Raw genomic sequence first — 21660 nt, forward strand, 5'->3', positions numbered from 1 at the left:
AAATTCACAATTCCATATTCGTGTGTCCATCGGGAGTCACTTTCGGGATAGTGTGACAGGGCCTTAAGCGGTTGACTAATCACAACAGAGCCAGCCAGCTAACCAATCAGAGCAGACTGGGCTCTGGTGTCTTTTTGAACATTAAAGCATGGAGGCATCTCACAGTATAGGCACACGATACAAATATGAATCCACAAATGTACATAATAGGGCCCCTTTAAATCAAATTAAGTTATACTGTTAACAAGGAATTGTCAAAATGTTGGTTTAGCATTTTATAATAACGAAAATCTAGCTATTGTTATCAAAAGTAATATCTCAAATGTAATTGTAGCAGTTTGAATTCAAATGAAGTGATTAGTATGTTGTTTTAAAAAATGACAATCAGCATGTTATTTATAATGTTGGTTTGATACAGCACTCCATCACTGACTCGATTAGAGTGAAGAATAGGTTGAATGTTCTCCACTGAGGTGAGTGAAGTGCAGATTACTGACAGTTTGATGGAGCACCCAAGTTGATGTTTAAAAGTGTTGAAGTGTGCATGCGTGTGAACGTGTATGTGTGAATGAAACATTAGTGGGTGTGCTGTCTCTCCTGCTGTTCATTTCAATCCAATCTGAGTAATTGAGGATGAGGAAAGAAAATCTACATTTTTTTAGGGTAAGTCTTGATTTTATTTAAAAAACTTGTAATATAACAAGAATAAAGTCAGATGACAAAAGTCGTAACTCTGGGTTAAATACATTTATATATATATATATATATATATATATATATATATATATTCACAGATGAGACCAGAATGTAACGCTTTTAAAAAATAAGCACCAGGATAAATACAACTGTTTCCGCAGATGTTCTACTCTTCCATCTGGTTGGACCAAACGAGGTCATGACTATGAAATAGGCACATAATCCACCTGAAAACAATTCTGATCACGCATACATCTAACCATTGTGTGTCTTTTTGCCCACACTAATTGAAACTGAATGGAAACAAGTCCCAAACAGAACATAAGTGTGTGTAACCTAAGGTTAGAAGTGAGACTGCATCCAAGCAAAGATGTTTCACTAATCAAAATAACTCGTAGCCTGCATTCCTACTTCCATACAGCTGAAATATGTTCATGTAAATCTGTGCATAATGCGTAACTGACCATTTTAATGGATTGAAGTAATTCATTGATTTATCAATTTAAAATACTAAAATGCACTATTACAAGTGACATGAAGAGCTATCCATGACACTAACACATAATAACCTCCTTTCCTTTTGTATAGGGTGACTGTAGCAACGGCAGAGGTGGCCAATATCTATTCACTTTCGCCCATCGTCTGTCAGCTGTTTTGCATCAGAATTTAATAAAGTCTCATTCCCTCTTAGTGGTTTGTGTTACTGTTCAGCAATTATTTTGACATTAAACAGTCAGCAGATGGCTGCCACCCAAACCATTCAGGGTCTCTTGCTGATGATAGCTCTGTCTCCCTCGTACATTTCCACGTTGGAAACAAATGAAACGGAAAACAGTTTTGTTCGTTAGTGCTGGGATTAGCTGTGCTTAACAACAATGTTTTAAAAAAAAGTGAAGTAAAGGGTCAATGCTACCTAGCTTCCCCGTAATGGTATGTCTACAGTTGCAGCTTCAAAGATGGCCGACTTGGTGTTGCTCACTTCACATTTCCATTTCCTATAGTGTGTGTGTGTGTGTCCACTTACGGAGAACGAGAACCCCATGGCGGAGTGACTGAGCGCGGTTGGGCTCCACAGTGACGTTCAGCATGGTGGGATTTCCTCCAACGATGCAGACTCGGTTTTCTTGCTCCGCCTCCCGGAACATTCGAAGCAGCTGATTGGCTATGACCCCATTCAGCGTAGATATGACCACCATGGGGATCACAAAAGACAGGAATGCGTTGACCTGTTGGGAGGAGGGGCAGAACACTGAAGGTCAGGTAAACACATAGGCTCGTGTGTCAGTGGTTCCCAACATGGTGGGTTGGCCCATCACAATGATTTGGTCCAAGTTAGTCATTTAGCAATATTGTTTAGTTTAGTTGGTTTGTTTGTTGCATTATTAGGATACAAAGTACTCATAGGGAATACTGAAATTCTGTGCAAGAGAGAAATTAAGTCTTAATGGCTTATTGAGAGTACCCCTTATTTTAACAAACACAGAACAATTATTATTACACACAAAACAACACATTTCAATACACACAAAAGCAAACATAGGCAAGATCAAAACTAAATAAAAGAAAGCAAGAAGAAGAAAAAAGCTAGAATTAATAGATATTTACACAACCAAGAAGGTCAAATAATATTTGGGTCCAAAAGCTGGCAAGGAGGATTACTGTGGCATACTCAGAGAAATAGATAATTGTGGACCTTAAAATTGTTTAAAATAACCAAAAAAACTAAGGTCAATGAAAATCTTTTTTAGCATATGGGTAAAATCGAAGAAATCGTGAAATGTGCACTTGAGATATTGCCTGAATTATGTATTTGAACATAGCAATGTGTACCTTATCAATGGACAGTGATACTCTTCTGAATCAAAAGTAATTTGGTAAGATATGAAAAATATGTAGAAGCACAAATACAATTGTAGGTGATAAAAGAAAAATAAGACTTAAGAGTTAAATGAGAGAAAAGAGGGAGAAAGAATAAACCTTTTCTCTATATACTAAGCATCTTCCATACCCTTTCATCCAGTTTAATGTACATTTAATAATTCCCAATAATTTGTAATATGAGTGTATGTTCCATTCATGTATATTCTTCATTTAGTTTGATTCTACATCAAAAGTCAGTCTTTTGTCAGTTAATGAAGTTAGTTGGAATGAAAATTGTCATATCAAAATAAAACATTGCAAATTCTTTCTTGAAAGCAAATCCTGGAGAATCCATTAGACACAGTTGAGCAGACAGAGCGGGCCGACCAGGTGAAGTGTGAATCACTGACAAACAGAACATCTTGACCACTTTTTTGCTTTTCAACCACTCTAATGCAGCTCTCCTTTGATCACTTTTGAAAACTCTACTCAATAACACTCAATGAAGTCGCATTGCCAACCTTGATCCACATTTTCTTTTAGAAAACAAAAAAGGGAGATTGAAGTGAGCAGTGGAAATTGTTGAGATATGAGAAATCTGTAATGACTGCTGGCTCCAGAGCAACTTTGTCCCTGTATGGAGTCACTATGAGAGGTTCTATTCTGCTGTTTGGGAGGTTTCCCTTTCCTGTAGTGTGTGCTATAGGTTTGTGTGCACAAAGGCTAAAATCCCTGTGTTCCCTCCAGAGGGATTTTTCGCTCCTACAGTTTTCTGTGCGCAATTTCATGTAAAGTCAATGCAATGACGCGGCCACACTTCATTTGCGAGAGCTACGTTTGTTCATCTTTAACGATAAATAATGTTGTTTGTATCTACATGGAGAAGAGCCCACCTCCTCGCTGGCACTTCTAGTTTCAGTGACGCTAGTAAGCACAAATGATGCCACAGTCAGCGCGAGTACGTGAGGTGAACTTTCGGTTTGCGTCCGGTGTGATAACACCTTACACAACAGAGCCGGCCAGCTAACCAATCAGAGCAGATTGGGCTCTGGTTTCAGACAGAGGGTGAAAAGAGGTGCTGCAGCCCAGGCAGTATGAGAGAAATAAAGATCTTTTTGAACATTAAAGCATGGAGACATGTCCCAGTAGAGGCTCTTCCTCTCCACTTTCTACTCACATGCACACATAGACACACGCAGAGGTCCAGTACTGTTGTTTTTACAAGGGATAATCAGAATGAAAAATTTTAATGGCTTTAATGAACAGGCTGGCTGACTTCTGACAGCCCCCTGCCTCCTCCACATTGTTCACTGATTTAAGAAGAAAGGGAGAGCAGGAGAAAAGCAGCAAGGCTCCACAGTGAGACATACTCTCTGTGTTTGCGGAAAGAAAAGTAAGATAATCTGCCAAAAAAACTGCCAACGCTTAAGTTGATAATTCGGACTGAAGACGAGGAAAGCGAGACAAGATTGATTTGAGGTGAGAGTTGTAAAAGGAAAAATGTTAACTTTGATAGGGTTTAAAGTTTTGACATTTTCATGCATACAGAAGAAAAATAAGCAGAATTGTTATAAAGAATGTGCCAGGTCTAAATCGAGACTTTAATGTCAACTGATATATAACTCTTATCGTGTGTTGAGAACCAATTTGTCTAAATCCCCTCCTTGTCACTAGGGATTTAAAACTAACTGTTAGATCACTTGTTTCTTTTGTGGCATGTGACTGAAAGTAGCTGGCAGCTCCCCGACCTGATAAGAAATCCAATATATTTGAAATTAAAAGGACATTTTGTTTTTCTTCGCAGCTTGACTTTTAAAAAAGGTAAACAGAAACCCGACCAGCTATGTTTGAAGATGTGTAGGAGCCGAGCATTGCACGCTGGGAGCAATGTTTGTGGAGTTAAAAGTGTGTCAAAATGTATAAATGTATTCATCTTTTGCAGGGATATAGCATAAAGTAGACTGAATTTAGTTCTGGAAGAAAGGCACAACCCAGGCCAAAAACGCAAAAAAGACACTTTTGTGTCAAAAAATCCTTAATCAACAATAAAACAAGGGCGATGCCAGCACTTTTGTTCTACATTGAGTTTGTAACCCTAAGGCCATCAATAACACAAGTCTTCATATCATTTAGGACATGTTATGCTCATTTCAGGTTCATATTAGCATTTTGAGTCTCTACGGTGACATGTCTCCATCCTTTAATGTTCAGAAAGCTCTTTATTTTTCTCATACTGCCTGTGCTGCAGCACCTCTTTTCACCCTCTGTCTGAAACCAGAGCCCAGTCTGCTCTGATTGGTTAGCTGGCCTGCTCTGTTGTGATTGGTCAACCGCTTACAGATTCCACACCCCTTAGCCTGACAGGGCAGGGGCTTTACTTCCTGAGGCGCCTCAAGAGTTATGGTATGGGAATCAGGTTCCTGTGGATCTTTTACCGATGTACTTTAGAGAGCACAAGACCATACAACAACTGAAAAGGACTGTCAATAAAGCAGCTACATTTTCATTCAGCATTCATTCTAACATTGCTAGTATCCCATGACGTCTTCCCTGATTAAACTTAATCACGTAACCTAGCAACCTCATCCATGTGAATGTGTTCGTGTATCTCATGTTAAGGTTATTTGTATTGTTTATACCCTCTTCATTTAATTTGCTTAGATGAAAAACACTGCTACTGTACACCTTGGATTTCCTTTTAGAAAGGCCAAAAAATAAAATAGAGTTAATATATTTGATATATTTTTGTATTGTTTTAACCTCAGGCGTTCGTAAAGTTTATGTACAGTAATGTAACTTTTGGATTGCTCTATATCAAATTGATTATTTGACGATTATTTTTTGACAAATTAAATAAAAACACATGTAGTAATGTTTCAATGTTTAGTAATGTTTTGATATTTATTAATACTTATGCGGTCTGTCACATTTCCCTGAAGGGGGATAATCCTGACTCTTGGAAAACTAACAATGGATAAATCCAAAAAAAGGAAACTCATGTAGGAAATAGAGTTTATTTCTGCAGCTATAGATTACTTTGATTTAACTGCAAATAATGCTGGCTCACCTGTATGCTTTATATGTATTGAGAAATTAAATAACCACCAAAAAACTAAATCTGGAAAGGCATTTCCAGAACAACCACACAGCATTTGCTTCTTCTTATTTAAAAAATGTTAGGTAAAAATGGCAATAGACTTTCAGCAGTTATCTTTACAAAAACACTATAGTTTTTGTATGGAAGCATTGTTATCAAATACAATTTGCTACTCCAGAAAAAAATGAATTTGGTGGCACAGGGGGCAACATGCACTGAAAGGTGAGTTTATGTTTACACAAAACAAGGCAATTCAAAGTGCTCTACAAAACTGAAAGACATTAAAAGCATTTAGAAATATTGCAGCGGAAACACATTAATTGGCATTTAAAAACAGTCTTTAAAAAGCAAAGACAATAAAATAAACATAAAATAGGCTAATATATAAAATACATGAATACTGTATAAGGCTGCGGCCACACGAGGACGAATTCGGTCGTTTGCGTTACTGTTTAGTGTCATATAGACCGTTCGGCCACACGAGGACGACCGAATACGGCACTAAACGACTGAGGAAACGATAACGGGTCCCAAGGTGGATAGAAAGGCATACGCAACTCTCTGGGGGGTCAAACGGCCCCGTGTGTACGCCCTATCCGAACATTTTCAGATCACTGATAGTGATTGCGCAATAGCCCCGCCTCTTCTGCTCACCTCCGCTTACCCCGCGCCATTGCTGAAGTGTTTCGCCACCAACAACAACAACAATGGCGGATCGCAGAGTTGCTATCGTGCTCCGGACGCTATTGACCATGCTACAGTTGTTTGTGCAACATCTACAGCAATAATGACGAGGCAATAGCCCCGCCTCTCCCCACCTCTGCTGCTCACCCCCACGTCAAAGTAAACTGCACCCTGAATTCAGATTATTTATCTTTCTCTCGCGAGTGAAGTCTAATCTGACAGGACGGAGACACGCAGCTCTGCTCACCTGCAGCTCCTCCCGCTGCAGCAAAACACACACTTCAAGTCAGATCATCACCCTTAGCTATTTTAATTACCTCTCAAACTCCCTAAACTAGTTATAAATGTTTATTTTTTACTGTCGGCCGGGTCACTCATTACTGGATCAGCTGCTGCATGAGACAGACACTGGCGCTGTCCGAAGAGAGGGAGGAAAAAGAGAGGCTCCGTGTATTTTATTATTATATTATATAGAGTCGTTATTCATTTGTTTTAAAGCTCAATAAATAACAAAGAAGACCTTTGACCGGCACTTTTATCATTTTGTCCGGAAGATTTCAACTTTAATACACGCTGACTGGCGAAAACCTCTGCCCGGTTCCCTCGGCCCCCACCGCGGAGAATAAACAGAAGGGCAACCATGACAACCATGCTTCTTCGCTGCTTTTGTGGAGGAAGTTACAGCGCCACGTACAGGCTCTGCATATGTACTGCAGCTTCTCCAGCGGTTTGAGCTAAACGGAGCGGTCTCGTGTGGGCAGACACTATCCGGGTAACTATTGCGTGTGGACGGAAGCTTGTTTGCAATTGCGTTTGCGTTAATCCTATGCGTTTAGCCGTTTTCGTCCTCGTGTGGCCGCAGCCTAAGTTACAGTGCAGTGAAACTGAGAAACGTTGACTTTAATTAGATGTATTATGTCAACAAATTCCACATAACTGTATTAGGTTTAACTTACACATAATACATTTAATTAAAGTCATCATTTCCGGTTTGTGTGTGTACATTGTGCATGCCTTATTTGTTGTAAAGTCTGGGAGATGTCTCATTCAACTGTTAGCTGGCCCACACTTCACACACTCCACAGCCCTACACACATGCACTGGCAAACACAACATTTGCTCCACCGCCCCTTTAGATGTGTTTGATCACTGTGCTTCACACCTTTGGATGTGTTCCTTGCAGCTTTCTGCTTCCATCAGTTTACCAGCTCTCACAGGAGACAGAGGATCGGTGTTAACAGTCTCTTGTGCCTGCGAGCTGTCAGTATGGATACAACAGCATTAACATTTATCACCTAGAGTTACTCTTAAAATGGTCTCTGAATACTTTTGACTACACAAGGCTAGAGCCATCCCCAGCAGTGAGGAATCTTATGAACGATCAAATGATAACGAATGATTTCAGTTAAAGTATTAAATAAAAGCAAAATAGGAATATCTTGGGGATTCATGTAAATACAGATTTAACCACAATGTGAAGAAAGACAGTGATTTTTCAGGAATATGTCTTGTGCACAATTTTGTTAAATGTCACAACAACAACAAATCAATTGAACCCATGAAAAAGTCAGATAGTTTTAGACACACCATAGATAGATATTATAATGAAAAAAACCTCTAGATGGAGTTAAATGTGCACAAAATACTAATACTATACAAAATAATATGGTGTCAGCAAATAAATTGTATATTTGTGGTGTAGCTTCCATGTGGTCACAGTACCTTACGTATAACTCCACAGCGAAACTTGAACATAAACCCTGTATTAAGTCATGAAATGATCATATTAAGCTAACATTAGCCACACGAATAAACTAAAGCAAGGGCAAAGTTTATCAAAGGGAACCAGTGCCAGCTAGCTTAAGATAGCGTTTGACAGCCTTGTTAACATCGCACTAGTATTAGTATGTAATTCGATTGTGAAGATTGTTGAAAATGAACCGAATGTTGGGGCTTTCTTTACTGCTTTGGCTCTGCGCTCTCTCTTCCCGACTTTTGGAAACTGCTGTTTGAACAGAGTGTCTCCAGGAAATTATGCTGCTTGTGCGCAGTAAGCATCTTGATTGCATTTCAGGCCTGACAGATACAGTTTCAAAGAAGCTTATAGCCGAAGCATTTGTTTACTGGTCAGTCACTTTACTCACATTGCTGAATTACCACTACAGCTCAGAGAAACAAAGATCTACTCACATCCGACACACTACGATACATTTTTTTTCAATTTGGGCATAGCATTAGATACAACTGCATTAGGTAGTTTCATATATTAAATTACATTTGTATTTGGAGTTTTTGTTTGTTTACATATGCTAGGCGTTTATCATTATGATCATCATCACATGTTTGTTGCGCAGGAATGTTCGTTGTTTTGAGTCAGGGTACTTTTACACCAGTAGCTTATAAAATAAAATATTATATGTAAAAAAAAAAGGAATACAATCACCTGTGTAATGACAGGCAATGTCGGGATTGACGCAAATAGTAGATTAGGCAAACAGTTTTCAGAGGAGCAAGTTTTCAGAGATCAGCAGGGAGTGGCTGTTGGATCTTAGTGCTGTATTGGGCCCAGCTTTATGGAGGAGCACCTGCAGCAATCCAAGCCCTGCTGGTCCCTATCCAAGCGCTAAAGACACTGGGATTTTTGGCAACTGGCATTTTTCGGGGGAAATTGTCTCACAGCTCTGGGATATCTCAGCGTACATATAGCCGTGTTCTGGCAGATGTTTTAGGACGTATAACTGGTTTCTCGCAGCTGTTCATTCTCACAGTGGGTGAACAGGCAAGTAAAAACAGCACGTGGTGCAGCAATGTTTGATTTTCCAAACGTAATCGGTGCCATTGACTGCACTCATGTCACTACCAGGTCTTCCATTATAAACACAATCAATTTCATTAGTTTAAAGTGGACCTATCATGCTATTTTTAGGCAATAGCATAGGTCTTAGATATATAAAAAAATATATTAAAAAAAGGCTATGAAGTGTTTTGCTCAAAATAACAAACAGATCACCCATTCTAGCCATGCCTCATATCCTTCTATTTCACTTCCTGTTTCAAAGTGCTGATTTTGGGTATAAAGCTTGATACAAAAGAAAAAAGGAGGGGGCTGAGGTCATGCGGGACCCGGCAGCTACTGTCTAAACTAAATACTGCCGTGATGAAACGCCGTATCATGGATTATCAAGGATTCTTTCTGAAACAGTATGGAGCTCAAAGGCTTTCTCTCTTTCCGGTTATACCACAAGGTGAGTTCCTTTTTATTTCCTGCTTCTTCACACACATGCTCTCCAGTACAGGTTAGCTCTGTGTGTTAGAAATGCTAATGTAAACACCGACCATATTACGTCCAAAACAGTCGGGCATTGTTTCTGATAGCAACTTTCTGATAGGGCCGTGGGTGTAAAGCCAGCCTACATTTCAGATAGTACGTCATATCGGACGCAAATCTGGTTCAGCTCCGTTGTAACCCCCGTTTTTAGAGATTTGGGTACGGAGGAAAAGAGAGAGGGTTATATTTTATGATGCTGCATGAGTTCCCTGACACACCGGGGACACATATTTATGTATAAAAGACATAAAAAAGTGCATTTTGCATGATAGGTCCCCTTTAATGTTCAAATACTATTTGTTATGAACATGTTGCTTACTATTGTATTGGCTCGGTGCTGTGGGTATGCAATATGTATAACAGATTAACTAACCCTACAGGCGGTAGTGGATATACCCTGAAGTGGTGGCTGGTCATCCTTCTCCCCAACCCCCAGAGCGCAGAGGAGAGCAATAATGCTGAGGCCATCATTGATGGAGTCGACGGATGGCTCCTAGTTGATGAAGGAGAGACCCGAACGATTTTACAGCCAGCAGCATCCATGCACGCCTGACACACCATCCTGCTCAGCAACACTGCATTATGTGCACAGCCAAATGTGAAGAGACTTTGTGCACGGAGAGAATCGCACTGAAGTGTATGCTGCTCATTTGTTTATGTCTCTTACACCGTTACAGACATATGAGACCTGGATCAAGAGGACAAACTGGAGTGGGACCAACGAGAAAATGGCGCTGCGTCTGACGTTGAGGGAGAAGATTGAGTCCGATGTGTCCCGACGGTTCCCGGGGTCATGGGCGCAGTTGCATTAAATCAGGAGCAGGACCAATGATAGAGGAGGAGCACCCCAAAAGCTGACTCCTTGTATTGGTTATCGTAACCACTTCATGTTTACATCAAATAAATAAAGTGTGAAAAGTGACTTTATTGTCGTTATTTTTGTGATGCAAGAAAAGGTTTTCAAAAAGGTGATTATTTAGTGGGAATACTGATACAGCATTCCAACTACTTGTTATGCTACGCACAAAATTATTTATTATTCCGCCAGGTTATTTTGGCCGTCTTCTTCTCCCACATCGCAGAAACTCCGTTCAAACATCAAAACGTTCATCTCGGTCGGGACTCGATTGCTATTACTTTTCTCATTCATAACTTTCATAATTCCCGAGATATATCCCATAATTCATCACATTTTTAACATTGAAGTCAATGGAGAAACTGTTCAGACTTGAAAAATCTTCATGCGATTTCAACTGCTAACTGTTCCTTTATACCAGGGGTGGGGAACCTTTTTCCTCTCAAGGGCCATTTCAATATTTTCAACATCCTCCGAGGGCCGTACAAATTATTGACCTCTGCTTCAAAAAACTAAAATCACAGGCCATTCATTTGGCCTTTCTTTAATGCTGTGCAAAGAAAAAGCAACCTCTTAATCCAGATATCTTGCTATGACTCACGTATGCATTCACGTGCACGGTTGTGGCATGACCACCAAAACAGAAAGATATGGACACAAGATGTGTGCAAATGTATTTAGTTTCCTATCCATGTGAACATGATTTAAGTGGGGGGGGGACCTAACCTCCTCTGGGGGGGTCTGGGGGGCATGCTCCCCCGGGAAGATTTGTTTTTAAATGTTGAAGTTAAAAGCATCAATCTGGTGCACTTTGAGATCACAATTAGGAGATCTATGGATACATCTCTCAACACCCATATGAAACAGAACTGGAAGCAGATTTATTTTTCTTTATGAATATTTGACAAATCACTCCCCTTTCAAACTGTATTCTTGTTTATTAATAACAACTTTTTTTACTGTCATATAGTATTTTATACCTGTTTACTTTATTCTCTTATTTTTGTATAACTATAATGATCATATAAAGATGTGCCTTTACCTCACTGGTTGTAGAAAAAGCTTCTTATATTCGTTAGCATAGCTAGCTAACCAGATGCTAATAACAACAAAGTTATTGACTGTATGATCAGTATGACAAATGAACAGATCGCCACTGGGCTTTCAACTAAAACACAGCCACGCGCCGTAGTGTGTGTGTGTGGTCGTGTGTGTGTGTGTTTTCCTCTCTCTCCCTCTGATTGGCCCCAGGTGCAGCCTCTTCCCATGTGCTCCTAATTGACAATCAGGGCTTCCATATAGGACCGGAGGAGGACGGCAGTGAGGCCCTTCTTTCTCTCCTTCTCGTCTGGCTGCATGTGTGCAGCATGTCTCTGTGTGAGACCCAGCATAGTTCTGTGTTGTTTATTGTAAATTTGTTTTGTAATTTGGCTGGTGAGCCGCCTTACTTATTGACTGATTAAAACCTCACTTAAACTCCTTCAGCATTCAGTTTCCTCTCCTTTTTCTCTCGTCCGGCTATCTTGTGTGTCGCTACTTCCCTTGGTACCCCTAGATCTACAAGGGAACGTAACACACGCAAAAACTGCGGCATGTGTACGGCTCCTTATGGGTACTGCAATTTTTGGAAGTGCCGGAGCGGAGCTGCGTTCTGGTGCTCCCCGTCAGAACTACACCCCTGTCAGAGATACCACGTGATGACATGTTAGGCTTGTGTTGTGTTCAATGACCCTGACCTTGGCCAGGAAAAACAGGCACTCACTTGTTTAATTATTTTGCGGTCTAGATTTCTTTAATTTTTTTCTTTTTTGCGTGTGTTTATAAATTACCTCGAGGGCCACACCAAATGGTCTAGCGGGCCGTATGGGGCCGGAGGTTCCCCACCCCTGCTTTATACCTTCACTCAGAAACCTCATTCCAACTTTAAAATGTTAGACATCTTTCTGACATTATTCATATTAAACAACTTTTAAATCAGATTGATACTTTTAGAAATATTAAACATTGTTCAGACCTTGGTAAAGAGGCCTTCTTCAGATTTTAACATCAGTGTGTATTGCGCAGCTCGTTAAGGCTAGTGTGTGATCTCAAAGCTAGAGTGGAGGACAGCTTGAAATTCGCCTTCATATATTTTTTTTAAACCTGCCATAATTCCCAAACCCTACACTCCTGTCCTGAGACATAATTTGTCATGAGAAACGTAGAATGTTTCGACACTACTGCGTGGGATGTGTTCACTGACTCTCACGGGAAGGACATCAATGGCCTTACAGATTGCATCACGGACTATATTAATTTCTGTGAGGAAAACGTTGTACCCACCAGGACTGTACAGTGTTCTCCCAACAACAAACCCTGGATTACCCCTGACATAAAGGCTCTCCTGAAGGACAAAAAGAGGGCCTTCAGATCTGGCAACAGAGAGGAGCTGAAGACTGTACAGAGGGAGCTGAGGTGGAAAATCAGAGAGGGGAAAAACAGCTACAGGAAGAGGATGGAGGAACAGCTGCTGCAGAGGAACATCAGCGGAGTCTGGAGAGGCCTGAAAACCATCTCTGGCTACAAAGAGCCAGACTCCCAGGTCCGGGGGGACCGCCAGTGGGCAAACGACCTGAATATCTTCTTCAACAGATTTGATCAGTCATGCGCCTCCCCCCCACCGACCCATTCCCCCCTCCCGACCCATTCCCCCCTGCTGCACCCCCCCATTGTCCCCGCTGCCTGGAAATGGCCCTGTCACCTCTCCTCAGCCCCCGGCCATCAGCTCACAGACACTTCTCACATCAACCCCCGGTTCTTCTCCACCCGCTGTCACCTTTGATCTCTGGACACACACACAGCTGTTTTTTGGTACATGATGATGTCATAACTCCAACTGACATGCTCAGAGCAGCAGACTTCAGGTAATGGTTAACACAGCTCTAGATCTAATGTGGTGTTACTATGGCAACACATATCTCGCCATAAAACAACAGCAGACTTCAGATAAAGGTTAATGGTGATGCCCTCAACAGCTCTACATCAATTATGGGGTGTCATCATATGCCATGTCCATGGAAACGCATCCCTCGCCATCAAACACAATGTCGCTATAACTCCAATGGACACGGTCCGATCGTCACCCAAACTGCGCTTGTATATCACCGGTCCATGCCTCAACAGCTCTACGCCAAATCTGAGATCTAGGCTGTTTCCATAAAACACGATGTTGTCGTAACGCCTATGAAAAGGGTAAAAACAGCAGCAGACTTCAGATAATGGTTAATGCTCCAGCCCTCAACATTTCTATGTGCCAATAGTGAGTTTTCCTCAAAAGCTGTTGCTATGGCAATGCATCCCTCGCAATAAAACACGATATTGCTATAACTCCTATGTAAATGATCAAAAAGTGCTCAAACTTCACATGTGTGCTAACAGTCCAGCCGTGACGACATCTACGGGACAGTTTTGAGATTTCTTAAAATGATGTTGCCATGGCAACACAATGCTCGCCATGAAACATGGTTCTCATAACTTCAGTGAAAATGCTCCAAACAGCTTCACAGGTTTGGTAACGAAGCAGCCATTAACACATCTAAGCGTATTATAGGGTGCCATGGTGACAGATAATTCGCCATTAAGTTAGTTCAAAAGATTGCAGTTCAAATATTCTGCTGCTTTTCCAAGCCTTTTTACTTTCTTTTCTTCACACATTCAAGCCCCCAGTGTTCATGTATCATTTCAATCTAAATTCTTCACTTTCTACTTACACATTACATTTCAGCATGGCAATTCAGCATCAGCTTTTCAGCATAAAGCATTCCCACTAGCAATTTCTTCAGGAATTGCATTCTCTAGTTGCCTCTGCTGTCCCAGATAATGAATCAATCTTGATTCAGGGGACTGGGAGACGTGTGTGGGATTGAATGAAAATAATAACTAATGGTAACATTTCCACGAAGGCTCAGTGAATAACAGAATATTAAAGTGTAATTCCGATTCTGAGAATGACCTCATAGCTTGGTTTTCACTCGGAAATGATGTTCTATTCTAAGACTTTATACAGACAGGTATCTGCTTTCCAAATCAAGTCCAATCAATGTTATTTACCACAGGTGAGCTCAAATCAAGGTATAAAAACATCTCAAAGTTAATCAAGATGAACGGGAGGCACCTGAGCTAGTTTTTATAGCAAAGGGTCGGATTATTTATGCAATACTTTGGTTTTACATTTGGCTACATTTAAAAAGAAAAATATATACCCTATTTTGGCTGTCACTAAATCTTAAAGTTCAAATAATAAGGCTACAGTTTTTTAGCCTAAGGCTGCAGCATAACAAATGTGTAAAACTAATTATCTGTTTAACTCTCATCTCAATATCCAAGATGGCTGATGGTGTGTGTTGTGGCTCGGTAGCTCCTGATTCAAACCACCGGCGTTGATTAAAACCTACAATATACAAGACTGTTGACGGCCTAGTTATTATAGAGGATGAGTTACTCAACTTCCTGGCGGTTAAAATTAAAACTATGACCCAGGACGAGCTAGTCCTGGTAGCCTCTAACACCTTCGATTTCGAATGGATCGAGACTTCTAAAAAGACGTTGTTTAAACTCTGTCCTGAAAACAAGCAGCGGTGTGTGGCCTTTAAACGCAACCAGAAGGATGCAAACAAAATCAAAAGCTGCCTAAAAGTGCTAAATGAGTGCGGTGAAAACATCCCCCCTTTTGTCTCCCACTACCTGGATGAGCTGCCGCCTGTTACGTTTAACAACCTGGATGTGTCCAACCTGCTGAGCAAGATGGAGCGACTGCACAGCGAGGTTTGCGCATTAAGACACGTAGTGGAAGTTCAGGCAAATATCGGTGAGGACCTGCGTGCTGTGGCTGCGACCATGGACAGCAGAGTTGCTGCCGTAGAACGCCAGTTGGAGCCGAGTCATGGTGGAGGACTGGCTGTACAGTACCAAGTGACGCTGAAACTGCCTGTGGGAGTGCTCAGGGAGATGGCCAGGATGGTGCGGTGTCGGTGAAGGTTGCGAGCCTCCCGGCTCTTCTACTGATGTACATCCCAATTGTGTTGACCCGGTTGCTGCGTCAGGGACCGTGAGTGCCTGTGTGAGCCTTGGAAGAACTGCGGTAAATTCGCAGGTATGGAGTCAAGTTGTGAAACAGGGCCGAGGTCGGAGGAATAGGGCCGAGGGCCAGTCTGCCTTATCCAAACAGCTTGTTGGGAAACCTGAAAGGAGGATGCCTAAGCCTATTGTTGGCACTGCTACACAAGGGAATATAAAAGTGGTCCGTACGAAGTTGGTGAGTGTTTTTGCTACCAAATTCTCGCCAGACCTTGATGCTGAGACACTGTCCAAATATCTAACTGAACAACTCGGCCGTGATGTTAACTGTCACCGTATTGACACTGCGAGCAACAGATATAGCTCTTTTAAAGTGTGTGCTGAGTGCAATGAAGTTGCGGAGATGTTTAACCCAGAACTCTGGCGGAGGTGATAGGGGCTAGTGATAGGGGCTAGCAGAGCTAGACCTTTTGCTGGTGCGAGGGTACTGAATGGGGCTACGGCTGAGCTGCTTAGCTAAACGTTATGCGGGTTGGATCATTTAACTGTCGCGGGCTGCGCCTGGGCAACAGCGCTGCTGATAGGATCCGACGTGTAGTGGTGGACAACTTGCTACAAAAATGTGACCTGTTATGCTTGCAAGAAACTTTCTTACCAAAGCAGGACTTGGGAAAGTTGAACTCTCTTAATGAACATTTTCACGGGGCTGGTGAGTCCACTACGGACCTATCTCTGGGAATAGTGAGAGGAAAGATAGCAGGGGGCGTGGCTATCCTGTGGCACAAAAAGCTGGACGATGTCATTAATGTCATCAGGCTTGAAGTTGACTGGTGTATTGCTGTACAGATCAAAATGAATAACAAGGAGTTTAGCATTCTCAATGTGTATACACCATATGAGTCACAGCATGATGAAGATGAATACCTGAACAGACTTGCTTCTATACATTATTTTATTGTTGATAATCATTCCACCAGTGTTTATGTAGTGGGTGATATGAATGCTGACATATCAGACAAAAGTTCCTTGTTTGCTAAGCATATGCTACAGTTTTGTGATGATAACAATCTTATATTATCAAGCCAAATACCTTTGCCTACAGATAGCAATTCATATATAAGCGAGGCCTGGCATACAACTTCATGGCTTGACCATTGCATAAGCACTGCTAATGCCCATGGCATTGTAAGATCAATTGAGATTGTGTATGAGGCATCAATGTCAGATCACATTCCTTTTGTAATGTCACTAGATTATGATAGTCTCCCTGAGATGTCTCAGGAGGTTAAAAATGCCTGTACCACTAAAGTGGATTGGTCCAAGCTCACAAATGAGGATAGGTTATTGTACTATGGGAGAACTGATGTCCTATTGAGTGATGTATATCTACCCAAAGTGGCAACTCTGTGTGTTGATATGGGTTGTAATGAAAGCTCTCACAGTGAAGACCTCTGTAACATGTATGATTGTATTGTGGGAGCTGTATGGCAACCCAGTCTCACGGCATTTCGTGTTCACCAACACGATTTTTAATCTATTGATTCGTGTTCACCAACACGATTTGCCCCTTTTTTTCGTGTTGCACAGCACGATTTGAAAAGCAATATATTTCTACTGCCTGCAGCACGTCTTTTTCTCCGGTCGGGTCGAGGAAGACCGGAAGCTGTGTGGTTCATAAAAACCTGTTCTTACTCAATATCAAGCCACAATTATTGCTTTTATTTGAAATCGTATAATTTCGGACTTTTGTTGTCGTCTGTGAGGAAAATAAATGGGGCTCAGAGCCTCAGGATACTGAAATCTGTATTTTTTAAATCTTTTTTTCCTTCTAATTTGTTATTCTTTTCAAAATAACACACTGTTATTTACCGAGTGTTCTTGCTTTTGTCTTTGAAAGTCATCACATAACGGCATTGTAATACACGGTTTGGCTGCATTGTATATTACAGATCTGCCGTAGTTCTTTATTTAGAGAGCCCTGACGAGAAGACCTTTGGAAAAACTGAGAAAATGCCGCCGAAACTGAATACTTGACGTGGATCATAAATATATCAACAATTAAACAACATCTTCAATTTCTCTTCACACAATACGTCTCCTTGCAGTATCAACACTAATTCGGCTGACTTTTACATTTGATCTAATTCATAGATAGGTTATATTTACACCATAACGGTGCACAGCTGATAGAAAAGGACTGTAGTTTTTAAAGATATTACTGATTTTCTTTGAATGTAAGAATGTAAATACTGAGTCTGAAATAGTATAGCAATATGCTGTAAAATGATGTGAAAGCATGAATAAAACGTGTCCTACACTAATAATACAAAGTTGTTATGGCTGTGTGTACCTTGTGTGCACCGCCTAGTGGTTAAAGCACGTTATTGAATTATTGTTTTTATGTGTTATAATATAACACATAAAAACAATAATATACTCTTAATATTTGAATAAAAATATGAAGAGTACATACTTTCATAGGGGGGAAGTAGAAGGTCTGTGATAGAAATATAGAATATAAAAAATCAAGAAGATACTATAAGCGATCTCTACAATAAAACAGTTTAGTGCAGGATGTACAAATATATTAATAGGAGGAGGTGCAAAACAGAAAAACGAATTCACCTTTATTTAAACATTAAATAACAGATTAAGGTCTTCTTTTAAATAAGAAAAAAACGTTGGGGATATCTATCTATCTACAGATACATATTAAGCCTGACAAAGTACTTAACGTCTAATATATTGCTTTCCTGCAATGCTAACTATGTTGAAGCACTTATTTTAACTGATATTATACACATTAATTATACTCTTATGTAGATAGAATAAGAAATGTGCAGAATATGAATATGTTTAATGGTGGAGGTACACACATATTGATAGATGTCTTGTAATGCACTGTTGAGGAACCTGTGACCCAAGTGTTTCATTCATTGCATAACTACACCGTAGTTGTGTATGATATGTCAATAAACCTTTGAAAATCTTGAAAGGGATGTGCAAAATAGCCATAATATACAGTCTTTAATTAACTATTAGTAGAGAATAACGAGTAATGAATATACTTTATTACTCGTTTCCATTCATGTCAATTGCAGATACATGTTTAGTCTTCTCAAGCACCAACTATCAAATATCTCTCCTGATTGTTGGCACTTGACAATCACCTTACCTGCATTTTACTCAGGTGTAACTAAAGTCTGATTTAAGGGTTGTTTATATTTCACATAATTAATCAGAATCTGCAAAGTAACTCAAATAAATGCAGTGGAGTAAAAATACCAGGTTAACCTCTGAATTGTCGTGGAGTAGAATTACAAAGTAACAATGAGCTGTCATGTGGGTATATATTAATGCTGCGCATTATGGACACAAGCGATTTTCACCCATTTATTAATGATATGTTTTACATTTGATAACACCAATGTGTTTAATACTGGCAACTTCTAATTGTGGGAAAAACGAAAACGTTCAGGAGAGACGTCCCATAGAACATTTTGCGAAACACAATAGCCAGCATGTGTAGTTCTGGAGGGGTGTTCGATTCCAGTTTTGGATAATCTGGCGTGGTTTCGTTCCATTTCACACAGCTGTTTGACGCTCTGCGTAACCTTACGGGGACTGTAGTCCTAAACGATAGCTGGGGATTATGGGTAGTGTAGTGTCTTCGGCCATCCTAAACTCAGAAATGTTGACAATCGCAATGATGCTCGAAATGTCCCTTATAGGCCTACGTCTGTTTCCGGTTATTTTTATTTTGAAATTCAGTTCCTGACGGACACCAAAAAAGCCCGACATTATGGAATTAAACCAATAAATAAAAGCAAGGATAATTGTGTGTTATTGGTGAGTAAATAACAGTGTGTTATTTTGAAAAGACTAACGAATTAGAAGGAAAAAAAATATTTAAAAATACAGATTTCCGTATTCTGAGGCTCTGAGCCCCATTTATTGTCTGAGCCCCATTTATTTTCCTCACAGACGGCAACACAAGTCCGAAATTATACGATTTAAAATAAAAGCAATAACTGTGGCTTGATATTGAGTAAGAACATGTTTTTATGAACCACACAGCTTCCGGTCTCCCACGACCCGACCGGAGAAAAATACGTGCTGCAGGCAGTAGAAATACAATGCTTTTAAAATCGTGCGGTGCAACACGAAAAAAAGGGGCAAATCGTGTTGGTGAACACGAATCAATAGATTAAAAATCGTGTTGGTGAACATGAAATGTCGTGAGACTGGGTTGTGTATGGGAGGCCAGTAGACCGTGCTATACCTACTCTAGGAAGAGACACAACGTCAAGCCAGGGTGGAATAAATATGTGGCTGATCAATATGGTGAAGCCAAGAATGCTTTTGGGGCCTGGGTCCGGGCAGGAAGGCCCAGAGAGGGTCCTGGATCTCAAAAAGCGTACAAATGCTAAATATAAATATGCAGTTCGTTATGTCAACAAACATACAGAAACATTGAGAGCGGATTCTATGGCTGAAAAGCTCCTTCATAATGATGTGACTGGCTTCTGGAAGGAGGTGAGAGCTCTGAACAGGGCCAGTACGTCGTTACCGTGTACCATAGAGGGAGTATCTGGAGCCGATAACATAGCTGAGTTGTGGAGGCAACATTACTCTACTATATTTAATTGTGTGAAAAGTGACACAGTGGGAATCACAGCTAAAGAGGTTTATCGAGCAATTGCAGAGCTAGCTGATAACAAAGCAAGCGGCTCTGACCCAATCACTGCAGAGCAGCTTAAACTGGCAAGCCCGAAGGTTGCAGTTCTTCTTGCCATTTGCTTTACCGGCCTCATGACTCATGGTATGTTGCCAGACTCCATGTTGTCTGTTACTTTGGTCCCTGTCATTAAGGACAAAGCGGGCAAGGTAGGGAGCTTGGATAACTATAGACCAAGTGCTCTGGCCAGTGTGTTATCCAAAGTCCTGGAAAGAATTGTGTTGGATAGACTATGTTCTTATTTATGTACCTCAGATAACCAGTTTGGCTTCAAGGCTAAGCATGGCACTGAGCTATGCATCTATGCTTTAAAGGAAATCGTAGAAACATATAGAAGACAGAATTCCACTGTTCTGATTGGTTTCATTGATGCCTCGAAGGCTTTTGACCGAGTTAACCATCATAAACTGTTTTTAAAATTGAGACAAAGAGGTGTGCCTAACAGTATAATTAGGATCCTGGCTTATTGGTATGCCAACCAGAGCATGCGGATCAAATGGGGGAATGCAGTCTCGGCGCCATTTGGTGTTGGTAATGGAGTCCGCCAGGGGGGGCTCCTCTCACCGAGCCTTTTTAATATCTATATGAATGATCTATCAGATGATTTAAGTGTCTGTAAAACAGGATGTGTGATTGGTAATGTGATTGTAAACCATCTTATGTATGCCGATGATCTGGCAATTGTTTCTCCTAGCAGTGCTGGTTTTCAACAGTTGCTAAATGTTTGTTCCGATTACGGAGTCAAATTTGACGTTAAATACAATGCTAAGAAGAGCGCTGTAATGATCTGCAGAGCAAAAGGGGATAAGAACCTTTGTTTTCCAACATTCTACCTGTCAGGACAGGTTCTGTCTGTTTGCTGTAACACGAAGTATCTGGGACACATCATCACAGATGAAATGGCTGATGATGATGACATGTATAGACAGCGGCGTGTCTTATATATACAAGCAGAACATTCTCTTGGTGTTCAGATAAGGTTAAGGTGAACCTCTTTAGAGCGTATTGCACTCCTCTCTCTACTGCCCCCTTGTGGGTCAAGTATAAGAAGGCGAGCCTCCGGAAGCTCCAGGTTGCTGTGACTGTTTGCGTATACTGCTTAGAAAACCAAGGTGGTGCAGTGCAGGTGAAATGTTCTGTAATGCACGAGTCAACACGTTCCATGCTCTCTTGAGAAATCTGATGTACAAATTCATCTGTCGATTGAATGTTTCTCATAACTGTCATGATGCTGCTCTCAAATCCGTGTCTCAGTGCTGCACGATACCGGTCACCTCTGTGGAAACATTGGTATAACTGCCGTTTTTGATTTATATTGGAGTGGTGTATGTCTTGTAATAATGGAC

At 40.7% G+C, this 21660-nt stretch overlaps 1 protein-coding gene across 1 annotated transcript in view; it reads right to left on the bottom strand.

Annotated features, from left to right (window-relative positions):
- LOC117449962 (neurotensin receptor type 1-like) overlaps nucleotides 1-21660 on the bottom strand; it is an 81123-nt gene that overhangs the window by 26643 nt on the left and 32820 nt on the right. The window contains 1 exon segment of the mRNA XM_034087901.2: nucleotides 1717-1922. Coding sequence (XP_033943792.1) covers nucleotides 1717-1922 — 206 coding nt within the window.

Source organism: Pseudochaenichthys georgianus, chromosome 7 (genome assembly GCF_902827115.2).
Source record: "Pseudochaenichthys georgianus chromosome 7, fPseGeo1.2, whole genome shotgun sequence".
NCBI lineage: Eukaryota > Metazoa > Chordata > Actinopteri > Perciformes > Channichthyidae > Pseudochaenichthys > Pseudochaenichthys georgianus.